Source organism: Anser brachyrhynchus (assembly GCF_964034855.1).
Source record: "Anser brachyrhynchus genome assembly, chromosome: 14".
Lineage (NCBI taxonomy): Eukaryota > Metazoa > Chordata > Aves > Anseriformes > Anatidae > Anser > Anser brachyrhynchus.
In genome coordinates, this window is record NC_137709.1 from 9,413,235 (window position 1) to 9,424,380 (window position 11,146).

Consider the following 11,146-nt stretch of genomic DNA (forward strand, 5'->3'; position numbering starts at 1 on the left):
CCGGTGTCACGTCCACGAGCCCGTTCTCAGACCACAATGCATTTTATTTACATTGTACACCTCGGTAGGAGACACTTAAATAATCTGCAAAGAATCAGGCGCTAGTTCGAGAGAATAAGTTAGGGGCTGCTGCTGGGCCCCGGGGAAGCAGCTCCTGCGGGCGCGGGGTCAGAGGCACCCTCGGCGGGGCGAGGAGCCCGGGGGGCAGCGACCCGCAGCTCCTCACGCCGCAGGCGACTTCCAGCACCCGTGCAGCTCTGCACGCCGAGTCCGGGGAAGAGAGCAAGTCTGTGGGGCCACGCTCCCTTTGTGCGCCGCGGACGGCTCGTGCAGCTAAAATACAGCAAGTAAAAAACGGGAGGAGTCCAGAGAGCGCCGGCTGGCCGCCCCGCAGCAGCGATTCCCTTCGGGCACGAGGCCTCAGTGGTGGCAGCAGCTGTAGAAGTAGGTGCTGCTCTTCTGGGCCAGGTCGACGCCTTTCTCCTCTGGAAGAGACAGGAGGAGGAGGAGGAGGCTGCTGACACGTCCGTGCCGCGATGGCAAACAGAGCCCAGAGCTCACAGCCCCCCCCAAACCCCCAGAAAGTCCCGAGCAGGGTCTGCGTCCGGATCCCCCTGGGCTGCCCCCTGCCCGGGGTGAGGGGACACGGGGACACCGTGCATGGGGACTGTCCTCAGCAGCATGGCACGATCCCAGCGCAGTGCCCCGGGACCCCCGCAGCGTTCATCCCCCGCACCCTCCCCGTGGGACCCCCAGCGCCGGGCGCTCAGCAGGGCCCTGCCCGCTCACCTGTCATCACCTGGAAGGCGCTGAAGTGGACGTAGTCCTCGGCCACCTTCTGGAACAACTCATCTGCGGGAGGGGACGGGGGCAGCGTGGGTGCCAGCAGCGCCCCAGGCCCCGCGCAGCCGCCCGCCAGCCCCGCGCGAGGGGCACTGCCACGGCACGGGCGCTACTCACCCACGCTCCGGCCGGTCTTGCTGGAGGTCTCGAAGAGCTCTGCCTTCACCTCTGAAACAAGGACCCGGGTCAGCGGTGCAGGACGTGCCCCTCGGTTTTGGCTCTCCCCCGGGTCACCCCTCAGCTGTGCCTGCCGACAGCGGGCTGGCCGGGGCCCAGGGCACGGCCCCGCGCTGCTCCCGGCCCTGCCGCCCAGCTGGCAGCGGCCCCAGCCGGCGGGTCGGGACGTGCCGTGCTCGGGGAGGCTCCTGGCAGAGCCGAGGCCCTGCCGCCGCGCGGGGAGCCCCGGCACCGGAGCCGGGGATCGATGCGGGCAGCGGGGAGGCAGCACGCGGCCGTACCGTCGGCGTAGTCCTGCGCGTCGTGGAAGTCGACCGCTCGCGTCCTGGGGTCGTCCTCCAGCAGGTCGCTCTTGGTGCCGCACAGGTAGATCCGGCAGCCCTGGGGCCGTGGGGGAGGGGGGGGCGGTGAGCGCCAGGCACTGCCACCACCGCTCCCACCCCAAAAAATAAAAAAACCACCCCAAAACACCCCAAAGCGGGGCCCGTCCCCGTATTTACCTCCTCGCAGTTCTGCAGCTCGTTCACCCAGAACTTGGCCCGCTGGAAGCTGCTGCTGTTGGTGAGGTCTGGGAGAGAGGGGTCAGGTCCTGCCCCGGGCCCCCACGTCCCGCCCCCCCCCCGGTGCAGCCCCCGGCCCCGTAACCCTCATCCACCGGCCGCTCCTCTCCCCGTGCCCTTACCGTAGCAGACGATGGCGGCCCGTGCCCCGCGGTAGTACATGCGGCTCATGGCCTCGTAGCGCTCCGAGCCGGCCGTGTCCTGCGGGGGGAGAGCAGGGGGGGGGGGTCGGTGCGGGGCTCGGGGGGGGGGGGGTCCCGGGGGGGTCCCCGTGCCGGGAGGGGGGTGACCGGGGGTGGCAGCACCCGGCGTGGCCGCGGGCCCAGCGCTCACCCAGATGCCCAGGGTCACCATCTGGTCCCCCACGGCCATCACCTTCGCCACGAAGGCGGCCCCGATGGTCTGGAAGAGAAACGGGGGTGGGGACGGGGATGGGGACATGGTGGGGACCGGCAGGGGGACGGGGGGGGGGGAACTGGGGTGGGGACCGGCCCGGGGACACGGTGGGGACGCCCGGCCCGGCGTCGGGAACCGGCCTGGGGTTGTGGGGCCTGGCCCGGGGACAGCGGGGTGGCACGGAGGGGGCAGGCCCGGGGAGGCGAGCACGGGGACGGGAACCGGGGCGGGGACACGGGGGAGAACCGGGAGGGGACACCGGGGAATGCCGAGGGGGGCCCGGCCCGGTGCCACCGGGGTGACACGGCGGGGACTGGCGGGGGGCAGGGCGGGGACGAGCACGGCGGGGGGGGGGGGAACCGGGGCGGGGACACGGCGGGGACCACCCCGGGGCCACCGGAGGCCGCCGGGCCCGGAGCGGGGTGGGGGCAGCGGGGACCCGACGGCGGGGGCACCGCGCAGCGCGCTGCGGGGGGGCGGAGAGAGGGAAGGGAAGCCCCGCGTTCCGGTGGAAGGGTCCCGGTGTGGGGGAGGGGGGGGGGGAGGGGTTCCCGGCGCGGCGCCCGGTGCCTCACGTTCTGGTAGGGCCCGGCGCGGAAGCGGCGGTGCGCGCAGCGCTCCACCAGGCTGCTCTTGCCCGCGCCCTCCTGGCCCAGCAGCACCACCTTGGCGTCCACCCGCCGCCCGCTCATCCTGCCCGCGCCGGGGGCGGGGCCGCCGCGAGGGGGCGGGGCCGCCGGGAGGGGGGCGGGGCCTCGCCGCGCGCGCCGCACCGGGAGGGAGACGGCAAAGGGGGCGGGGCCGGCGCGGCGGAAGTGACGTGCGCGCCCGCGGGCGGAAGTGCGCGGCGGCGCGGCGGGGCGGGGGCCGCATGGCGGCCGCCCAGCAGGCGCGGGCCGGAGCGGGCGCGGAGGGGGCGGCGGCGGCGGCGGCGCGGGCGTAGATCGGCGGCGGGCGGCCCATGGGGAAGTACTGCGCCAGCCTGGGCGTCCTCAAGGGGCCCTGGGACCAGGTCTTCGCCGCCTTCTGGCAGCGCTACCCCAACCCCTACAGGTGCGCGCGGCCCTCGCGGCGCCGGGGCCTCCCCCGCTCCCCCCCCGATCCCCTCCCGGTCCCTCTGTCCCCCCTCCAAGGGGCCGCCCGGGGTCCCCCTCTTGAGCCCCGCCCTCCCCCCCCCCCCCGGGGGAGGCTCCGGGCTCCCGGCGCCGCCCCGACCGCCGCCCCCCCTGTCCCCGCTGCAGCAAACATGTCCTGACCGAAGACATCGTGCACCGGGAGGTGACGGCGGACCACAAGCTGCTCTCCCGGCGGCTCCTGACCAAGACCAACCGGATGCCCCGCTGGGCCGAGCGCTTCTTCCCGGCCAACGTCGCCCACTCCGTCTACATCCTGGAGGACTCGATCGTGGACCCCAAGAACCGGACCATGACCACCTTCACCTGGAACATCAACCACGCGCGCCTCATGGTGGGTGCAGGCGGCAGGGGGACGGGCAGGGGCGCGCACGGGCCCCGGGCAGCGCTGACGGCTGGGGTCTGTGCCCGCAGGTGGTGGAGGAGCGCTGCGTCTACCGGGTGAACCCGGAGAACAGCAACTGGACCGAGGTCAAGCGGGAGGCCTGGGTCTCTTCCAGCCTGTTTGGCGTCTCGCGGGCTGTCCAGGTGAGTGCTGCCGACAGCCCCTGCTTTGCCCCCCCAGTTGGAGAGGTTTTAGTGCTGCTGTTTCCTCCTGCTGGGCTCTACCCCTACCTTTTGCTGTTTTTCTCCCCATCACTCCCACAACCCTCACAAGCTCTTGGGAAGCCCCAAACCATCCGCTTCAGGCAGTGTAACACCTGTGAAGGACTAAGTGTTTGGTCAGGCTGGGACAGAACCCCGTATGCAGCGCCCCCGTATGAGCAGGGCTCCGGGGCTGCACCCTCACAGGCTCTTCTGTTGCAGGAGTTTGGTCTGGCGAGGTTCAAAAGCAACGTGACCAAGAGTACTAAAGGATTTGAATACGTGCTAGCAAAAATGCAAGGTGAGCACCTGAGGGGAGGCTGCGCCTGACCAGGATGGGTCTCTGGGGGTTACAGGTCACGCTGGCATTGCTCCAGTCTGTGGACGGGCCACAGCTTGAGCTAAACTGACCGTGAAATCCTCGTCCCTCGCCTTTGCCCCCAAGGGCACAGCCCGCTCTTCCAGAGCGGAGCGGGCAGGCAGCGCGTTCAGGCTCTGCTGCGGCCTGCAGGGAGGCTGGGCAGGGGTGGAGCTGAGGCGGGAGGGGGAAGCAGCACGGCAGCAGTCACGTGCCCGCAGCTTGCTGCGACGTGCCGCGGTGCACACGGGTCGGGAACACAGGGTTCCGCTTCTCCCGGCGCGGGGCAGGAGGCAGAGCTCGGGCTCAGGCAGCTCGCGTCAGCCAGGACAGGGTTAGCCGGGGTTGGGGATAACGATTTGTGTGTCACAGGAGAAGCTCCCTCCAAAACGCTGGTGGAGACGGCCAAGGAAGCAACGGAGAAAGCCAAGGAGACGGCTCTAGCTGCGACAGAGAAAGCCAAGGACCTGGCAAGCAAGGCGGCCACCAAGAAGAAGCAGTACGTGTGAGGAGCCAGGCACAGGCAAGGGTCGGGCTGCGCCACAGCAGACAGGAGCCTCCTTAGATTTTATATTTTTAAACAAACTGTACTAGTCCGACAATCAGCTGCTGGTAGATCCTTTCCAAGATGTAATTATCATTAAAGAATCGACTTCCACCTCTGACTTGGCCTAGGGCTGGCCCGTCCGGCACAGAGCTGGGCTCCGGGGGGTGCAGGTGCAGGGGGTAGCAGGGAGGAGGCAGAGGCGGGTTTGACCAAGTGCCTTTACTGCAATCGTGTGGGGTATGTACAGGGGAGGGGGGCCGAGGGAGCAGCGGGAGCGTGCAGGCACCTTGCTCAGCGCTCTCACTTCCCCTTCCTGGCCCCGGCGGGCGGCGGAGTGGGCCGGTAGCCGCGTCTGGCAGGGCTGGGCACTGCCCAGTGCCAGCTGCAGGCAGCCTCGGGCTCCGCGGTGTCCCCGCCATGGCCGGGCCGGCTGCCAGCGCCTCTTCCGCCCCCCTCGAAGTGCTTTGCTGTGTGCAGCGGGGACCGTTAGCTGCGCCGTGCCCGGCTCCGCACAGCGCCCGGGTGCCCGGTGTCCCCCGGTGCCCCGTGCCCGGGCGGTGAGGCTGGCGGCGGCATTTCCTGCGGCATGGGCAGCGGGAGGAGGCCGGCGGTGCGGAAGGCGGCGCTGTCAGGACCAGGCCCCGCGGGGGCTGGAGTAGCTGTGGTCCCTCCCGGTGCTGAAGGCGGCCAGCGGCGGCTCCGCGCCAAACACCGCGCCCTCCACGTCCACCTCGGCCTCCTCTGGGTACAGCGGCGAGGGTCAGCGCCTGGCGGCCGCCCCGTGCCCCCCCCGCCTGACCCCCCCGTCCCTCCGTCCCCACACTGACCTCCGTCCGAGCCCGAGTGCTCCGAGAGCCGGGACGAGTCCAGGCTGTCCGCCCGCAGCCGCTCGCTGCCCACGGGTGCAAGCAGCTGCTCGAGGCGCTGCCGCAGGCTCCGCTGCTGGCTGCGCAGCCGCTCCTTCACCCGCCGCGCCCTCACCTCCTGCTCCTGCAGCCGCTGCGGGGAACGGGGCGGGTGGGGGGGGGCTGTCACCGGGCCCGGGGCAGTGGCAGGGGGACGTCGGGGGTTCCCCTGCACCGGGCCGGGCTCACCTGGATGTGCAGCCGGGCGCGGTGCAGGAGGCTCAGCGTGGTGGGCCGGGCCGGCCCGGTACCGGCGGGCACCTGCTGCTTCAGCTGCTCCAGGCAGCGCCGGAGCTGGGCTCGCCTGCGGCCGGGGCGGGCGGCGCTCAGCCGGGGGGCACTGCCCGGTACCGGCCCCGCTCCCGGTACCCCCCCACCCCTCCCTCCGCCGGTACCTGTGCTTCTCCAGCGCGTTGTGCACCGACCTGCGGGAGAGCGGGGGCGGTCGGTACCGGCACCGAGCTCTCGGTACCGGCACCGGGCGTTCAGCACCGACACCGGCCTCTCGGTACCGGCACCGGGCGCCCCCCGTCCCCCCGCTCACCGATCGCTGCCCGCCGCCTGCCGGGCGCGGGCGGGGCACAGCGAGGCGTAGCCGTGCTCGGCCTCCGCCAGGCCCGCCGGGGCCCGGCCGCCCCTCCCGGTGCCGGTGGCGGCGCCGCGGTCCCGGCGCTCTAGGAACTCCGCGGCCCGCAGCAGCGCCTGGATGCTGCCGCCCGCGGGCTCCATGCCTGGGGGGGGGGGGGGGGGGGGGGGGTACGGGGAGGGGGGCGGGGCCGGCCCGCCGGGGGCGCGCTCCCATTGGCCCCGCCGCGCCCCGCGGGGCTGACGTCGGCGCGCCGGGGCGGCACGTTCTGGCGGGAAAGCGGCGGCTTCAAATTTGAATCGGCGGGAAGGGGCGGGGCCGCGCGGGGGGCACGCCCACCCCCGGAGGCTCCGCCCACTCCCGGGTGGCTCCGCCCAGCCCGCGGGGCGAGGCCACGCCCCTTAAAGGGGCCGGGGCGCGCCCGCGTGGGCGTGCGCTGGGAGCGGGCACGGGGCGGGCGCGCGTGCACGGAGAGCCCGGGGCAGCGCGCGGGGCCGCGCACGTGCACGCGCACGTGTGCACCCGTGGCTCCGTGTGCAGGCAGCGCGCACAGGTGCGCGTGCACGTGCACATGGGGTGTGCACACCTGCGTGTGCGCGTGCACAGCAGCGCTGCCACCCAGCCCGTGCCCAGGGTGGCCGCTGTCCCCCCCTCGCACCCCCCCCGCCGCCACGGTGGGGCACCCTCACCCCCCCCCCCCCCGCCCCGCGCACCCACGGGTGCCCCGCCGCCCCCCCAGCCCCGCGGAGCACAGCGGGGCAGCACGCAGCGGCGCTCGGAGCTGTTTATTGGAACCCTGCCCCTGGTGGCAGGGAGCGCCGGGGGGGCCCCCGGGTGGCAGCCAGCCCCCCCACCCCACCCCACCGCACCCCAGGGCGCGGGCGGCCCCGCCGTCATGTGAGGGCTGTTTGCACCGTCTCGGGACAGGCCCCGGGGGCGGGGGAGACTCTGCCCTGGGCCCAGCAGCAGCCAAAGTTCACCTGAAAAAACGCAACGAAGCAAAAAGGGCCCCAGGCAGATCTCCAGCCCCGCGGGCAGGAGCCTGGCGGCGGCCCCGCGAGCCCCACCGGGAGCAGGGGCACGGCCACCACGCACCGGGTGAGGCGGTCCTGCGCCCACCGCGGCCCCGCCGGCACAGCCTGGTGCCGGGCACGGAGCCCTGCTGCCATGGAGCCGCTCTGCAGCCTCGGCACAGCTGCTCCCAGCGATCCTGCGTCCTCCTGCGGAGCCAGGTCCTGCAGCCGGGGGGGGCCTCACCGGCTCCGGGAGCGCCGTGGCGCAGGCGAGAGGTGCACGGCGTAGCAGTGCGTGCAGACACGCACGGGTTTTGGCTGGCCGTAGTGCGGCAGCGCGGCGGTGTGCGGCGAGCAGCGGGCGCAGAAGATCTGTGGGCACAGAGACGGAGCAGTGTTGAGCAGGTCCGGGACCCCCGCAGCCCCGTGCCTGGCCGCGGAGCCCCATGCCCGGCCCCAGCCCCCCGTTACCTTCCCGCAGCTGCGGCAGTGGTGCCGTCGGCGCAGCAGGGTGAAGGGCGCGCGGCAGGCGCAGCACTGGCTGCACGTGCTGTCCGGCACCCACTCCGGCCGGCCGTGGGCTCCTGCTGGGGAAAACACAAAGGTGAAAGCCCCCTGTGGCCCCATCCTCACCTCAGCCACAGCAACGTCCCCAGCCCTGCAGTGCCACCGGGCCGGCACCGTGCCCCAGCCGAGGGCAGCCCCCGTGACCCTCACCTGCCCTCCGGAGCCCGGCTCCCTCGGTGGGGCTGTGGCACAGCGGGCAGTCGGCTACTCGGGGTGCGTCACCCACCTGCAGCTCGCCGTCCTCTTCTTCTGCAGGGACAAGGGAAGTAGATTCAGTGGCCGGGACATGCAGCAGCCCCTGCCTGGGTGGCTGCCAGCAAGCCCAGCCGGGTGCTGCGGCCACATCATCCCCACGCCTGCTGTCACAGCCCTGTCTTGCCCGGAGGAGAGGAGCCGTGCCCCGTGCCCCGTTACTCACTGCTGGTGCCCAAATCCTCTGAGGGGTCCCCCTGCGAGGCAACGATCTTGAAGACCGTTTTCAAGATGCTCCGCAGGTCGCTGGCGAAGTTGGTCTGGAGCTGATCGGCCACCCCTGCGCCACAAGAGCAGGGCTCTTGGTGCTGCTGGGGGGGCGCGGGGTGGCCGGGGGGAGGCGAGGCGCTCACTCACCTGAGATGCAGACGAAGAGGGTGTGCAGCATGTCCTTGGTGCTGCTGTAGTGCGAGCGCAGCTCCGACCGGCGGGCACCCGGCGGGGCCTCGAGCCGTGGCCCTGGGCCACTTCTGGGGGGCTGGGGGCTGTATGGGGGGAGGCGATGGTCACCCACGGGGTGGCACGAAAAATCTGGACACCCCGGCCCCGCTCCCTCCCCACGCAGACCCCCACGTGCCTGTCCATGCCTGGGCTCTCCACGGCACCGGGGGGGCCCAACCGCCCCGTGCAGGTGTGGGGCGGGGGGGTGGTGTGAGGGGCCTCCAGGAGACCCCATGGAGCGGGGGGACCCGCTCCGGGCATGGCTGCCCCCCAGGTCGGAGGGGTGGCCGGACTGCAGGGATCCTCCGATTCGGCTGCGCACAGGCTCCTCTCCAGCAGGCAGAGCTCCTCCGCTGACAGCACCTGCAGCAGGTCCCTGCGGCGAGGGGACACAGTGAGCCCCGTGTCACCTCCCCACCGCCACCCCGCAGAGGCACCCGTGTCCCCCCCTCTTGCCCCCATACCTGATCTTCTTCAGGAGGTTGTAGAAGGGGCTGAAAACCCGCGACATCTGCTCGGGGCCGCGCTCCAGGCTGAGGGGACCCTCGGGGTAGATGAGGAGGCCGCTGCGAGGGGACAGCGTGTGACACGGGCTGGCCGCTGGGGCTGGCACGGGGCACCCCCGGGCACCCGTCTGCAGGGGGCTGCACCCACCTGATGATGGCCAGGCGCGGGATGGTGAACATCAGCAGCGGCTCGTAGCCATCGATCATCTCCTGGGTCAGGTAGCCCGAGCGCAGGGCTCTGTCGGGGGGGGACACGCAGCCTTACAGCGGGGCTGGGGCAGTGCTGGGGGGCTCAGAGCCCCGGCCCCCCCTCCCCACGTGCCGTGCCCCTCACCTCTCCACCGTCTCGCAGAAGAGCACGATGATCTCCTGCTGCCTGTAGATCTCCTCGGGGGACTTCACCGCCACCAGCGAGGACACGTAGCTGGAGAGTCGGGGGGGCCGTGAGATGCCACCAGCCTCCCCTGGGCCCCCCCATCCCAGCACCCCGGCCCCTACCTGAGCTCGAACTCCGCGAAGAGCCGGTCGAACTGGACAAGCGCAGCCCGCACGGGCTCGGGGTAGGTGCCGGGCTGGCTCAGGCTCTGCTCCCGCAGCACCGTCCGCACCAGCTCCAGGCTGCACAGCAGGTTCCTGGCCCGTGGCCGCAGCTGCGCCCCCTCCGCCTCCTCCACCTCGATGAAGGTCCCCGCCAGGAGACACTGCCGGGACCGAGGGCGGGTCAGGAGCCGGCCCCCGGGGGTCTGCCTGTGGTGGGGTGCGCCCCTCTCCCCCCCAGCGTGGGGGACCCGGTCTCCATCGCCCCCTCCCCGGGGCGCAGGGCTCACCTCGGCAGCGAACAGCATGTGGTTCCCCAGGTTGTCCACCAAGAGCTCCTCGGGGAACTTGACCAGGTAGTCGCGGCTGTGCCGCTGCGTGGGGATGCACTCCTCCATGATGCGCTCGATGACGGCCAGCAGGTGAGCCTGGGGAGGGCACGGGCGTCACCCGCAGCCCCCCCCATGGGGACCGGGGGATGCGGTGGGGCCGTACCTGGCTGAGGTGGAGCTGGTTGAGGAGCACCAGGTACTGCTGCGGGTCCAGCTCGGCGTCCAGCCCGTTGATCTCGGCCACCACCCGCGTCACCCGCTCGTCGGCAAAGAAGAACTGCGAGAGCAGCCGGGGGTCGGAGCGCTGCGGGGAGAGCGGAGGGGCGATGGGGGGGGTGCCACGCCGCAGGGCACCGGCTGGGGTCTGCTCCCGGGGGGCAGCCCCGCACCGAGCGCTCCCGGCCGAGGCGGCCGTCCCCACCCATGCCTCAGTTTCCCCAGGGCAGAGCAGGATGAACAAGCTCGCCTGCATCCCGCGAGCGTGGGCACGGATCCGTGCGCAGCTGTAAACACCGGACCGGGTGAAAGGTCCGCGGGAAGGCTCCCGGGCAGGGAGCGCAGGGGCACCGGGAAACGAGCTCCGTGCCCCGCTGCTCCCTAAATCTCTCCGCAGGGCCGGGCCCGCAGGGCTGGGGGTGCCGAGGCCCGGTCCCGGCGGCGCTGGGGCGGGCGCGGAGCTGCCCGCTCCCGTCCCGCTCCCGTGAGTCACCGGCCGGGCCCGCCGGCACCGCTCCCTCCTCCGCCCTGCCCCGGGAGGGCCGGGCCCCGCCGGGCTCCCGGCACCCACCGGCGTCGCGGCGAGCCCCCGAGCCCCGCTGCCCGGCCCCGGTGCCCCCGGGGCCGCGCCCTCCCTCCGCAGCGCAGCCCCGGGGCTGCCCCCGTTCCCCGCCCGGCAGCACCGGCAGCGCTCCCCCCCGAGGGGGCTCCGTCCGCCCCCCGCCCCGGCTCGGCCCCGGGTACCCACCGGCCCCGGTACGCGGGGGGCGCCGCTCCGGGGCCACCGGGGCTGGCGGCCGCCCCGTCCCCGGTACGGTCCCCGGCGGCCCCGACGGGGCGGGCGGCGGTGGCCGCCGCCGCCGCTCTCACCTTGGGCCGGTGCAGCCACCTCCGGAGGGCGGCGGGCAGCATGGCGCGACCGGGAGCTCTGCCGCCGCCGCCGCCCGGCTCCCCGAGCCCGCCGCTCGCCGACGGGGCGGGCCGGCACCGGGCACCGCCCGGGGGCGTGACGGGGCGGTGTCCGCCCACCTTCGGGTCTACGGCCGCGGGGACACGGCCCGCCGGACCCCGTCGCACCCCTGCCCGCCCCGCCCGGCCCGGCCCGCGGCGGGACCCGGGGCTTGCCCGGTGCCCGGAGGCGGCCGCCCCCCGACGGGCCGGTTCCTCGCTGCCGTCTCACCGCGGGCGGATC

At 73.4% G+C, this 11,146-nt stretch overlaps 4 protein-coding genes across 7 annotated transcripts; 1 reads left to right on the top strand and 3 right to left on the bottom strand.

Annotated features, from left to right (window-relative positions):
- Positions 1-26: 26 nt before the first annotated feature.
- RAB24 (RAB24, member RAS oncogene family) lies at positions 27-2,773 on the bottom strand. Its single transcript, XM_080555194.1, has 8 exons — positions 2,552-2,773; positions 1,914-1,982; positions 1,703-1,781; positions 1,521-1,588; positions 1,302-1,401; positions 961-1,011; positions 790-852; positions 27-485 (listed from the first exon to the last, which is right to left on the bottom strand). Exons 1-8 carry the CDS (start codon positions 2,666-2,668, stop codon positions 421-423), a joined length of 612 nt encoding a protein of 203 aa, XP_080411320.1. The 5' UTR covers positions 2,669-2,773; the 3' UTR covers positions 27-420.
- Positions 2,774-2,811: 38 nt separating this feature from the next.
- PRELID1 (PRELI domain containing 1) lies at positions 2,812-4,710 on the top strand. The gene is made up of 5 exons (XM_080555192.1): positions 2,812-3,029; positions 3,218-3,443; positions 3,524-3,637; positions 3,917-3,995; positions 4,425-4,710. The coding sequence occupies exons 1-5, from the start codon at positions 2,938-2,940 to the stop codon at positions 4,559-4,561; spliced, it is 648 nt and encodes a 215-aa protein (XP_080411318.1). The 5' UTR covers positions 2,812-2,937; the 3' UTR covers positions 4,562-4,710.
- A 93-nt stretch (positions 4,711-4,803) lies between these two features.
- On the bottom strand, positions 4,804-6,257 carry MXD3 (MAX dimerization protein 3). The gene is made up of 5 exons (XM_080555193.1): positions 6,049-6,257; positions 5,900-5,929; positions 5,694-5,808; positions 5,427-5,598; positions 4,804-5,340 (listed from the first exon to the last, which is right to left on the bottom strand). Exons 1-5 carry the CDS (start codon positions 6,231-6,233, stop codon positions 5,228-5,230), a joined length of 615 nt encoding a protein of 204 aa, XP_080411319.1. The 5' UTR covers positions 6,234-6,257; the 3' UTR covers positions 4,804-5,227.
- A 604-nt stretch (positions 6,258-6,861) lies between these two features.
- Positions 6,862-10,981, bottom strand: LOC308177612 (lateral signaling target protein 2 homolog). 4 transcript variants are annotated; one of them, XM_080555190.1, is made up of 13 exons: positions 10,825-10,981; positions 9,902-10,042; positions 9,697-9,834; positions 9,368-9,570; positions 9,204-9,293; positions 9,018-9,107; positions 8,828-8,929; positions 8,500-8,739; positions 8,280-8,407; positions 8,089-8,202; positions 7,821-7,916; positions 7,575-7,687; positions 6,862-7,475 (listed from the first exon to the last, which is right to left on the bottom strand). In XM_080555190.1, the coding sequence occupies exons 1-13, from the start codon at positions 10,864-10,866 to the stop codon at positions 7,344-7,346; spliced, it is 1,629 nt and encodes a 542-aa protein (XP_080411316.1). In that variant the 5' UTR covers positions 10,867-10,981; the 3' UTR covers positions 6,862-7,343. The 4 variants fall into 4 exon arrangements, with proteins under 4 accessions (XP_080411316.1, XP_080411315.1, XP_080411314.1 ...); XM_080555189.1 differs by having other exon boundaries at positions 7,575-7,690; XM_080555188.1 differs by having other exon boundaries at positions 7,821-7,919.
- Positions 10,982-11,146: the final 165 nt, after the last annotated feature.

Bases quoted from the DNA above. Each gene is read 5' to 3' on its own strand.
- RAB24 (XM_080555194.1), bottom strand. From the start codon at position 2,668: ATGAGCGGGCGGCGGGTGGACGCCAAGGTGGTGCTGCTGGGCCAGGAG. The intron at 1,983-2,551 runs GTGAGGCACCGG...TTTCTCTTCCAG, and splicing joins GCGCCGGGCCCTACCAGAAC to ACCATCGGGGCCGCCTTCGT. The intron at 1,589-1,702 runs GTAAGGGCACGG...CCTCTCTCCCAG, and splicing joins GGCCGCCATCGTCTGCTACG to ACCTCACCAACAGCAGCAGC.
- PRELID1 (XM_080555192.1), top strand. From the start codon at position 2,938: ATGGGGAAGTACTGCGCCAGCCTGGGCGTCCTCAAGGGGCCCTGGGAC. The intron at 3,444-3,523 runs GTGGGTGCAGGC...CTGTGCCCGCAG, and splicing joins TCAACCACGCGCGCCTCATG to GTGGTGGAGGAGCGCTGCGT. The intron at 3,638-3,916 runs GTGAGTGCTGCC...CTTCTGTTGCAG, and splicing joins GCGTCTCGCGGGCTGTCCAG to GAGTTTGGTCTGGCGAGGTT.
- LOC308177612 (XM_080555187.1), bottom strand. From the start codon at position 10,866: ATGCTGCCCGCCGCCCTCCGGAGGTGGCTGCACCGGCCCAAG. The intron at 9,294-9,367 runs GTAGGGGCCGGG...CCGACTCTCCAG, and splicing joins TTCGCGGAGTTCGAGCTCAG to CTACGTGTCCTCGCTGGTGG. The intron at 8,740-8,827 runs GTATGGGGGCAA...CCCTCGCCGCAG, and splicing joins AACCTCCTGAAGAAGATCAG to GGACCTGCTGCAGGTGCTGT.
- MXD3 (XM_080555193.1), bottom strand. From the start codon at position 6,233: ATGGAGCCCGCGGGCGGCAGCATCCAGGCGCTGCTGCGGGCCGCGGAG. The intron at 5,809-5,899 runs GTACCGGCGGAG...CCCCGGCCGCAG, and splicing joins AACGCGCTGGAGAAGCACAG to GCGAGCCCAGCTCCGGCGCT. The intron at 5,599-5,693 runs GTGAGCCCGGCC...CGTTCCCCGCAG, and splicing joins GCGCCCGGCTGCACATCCAG to CGGCTGCAGGAGCAGGAGGT.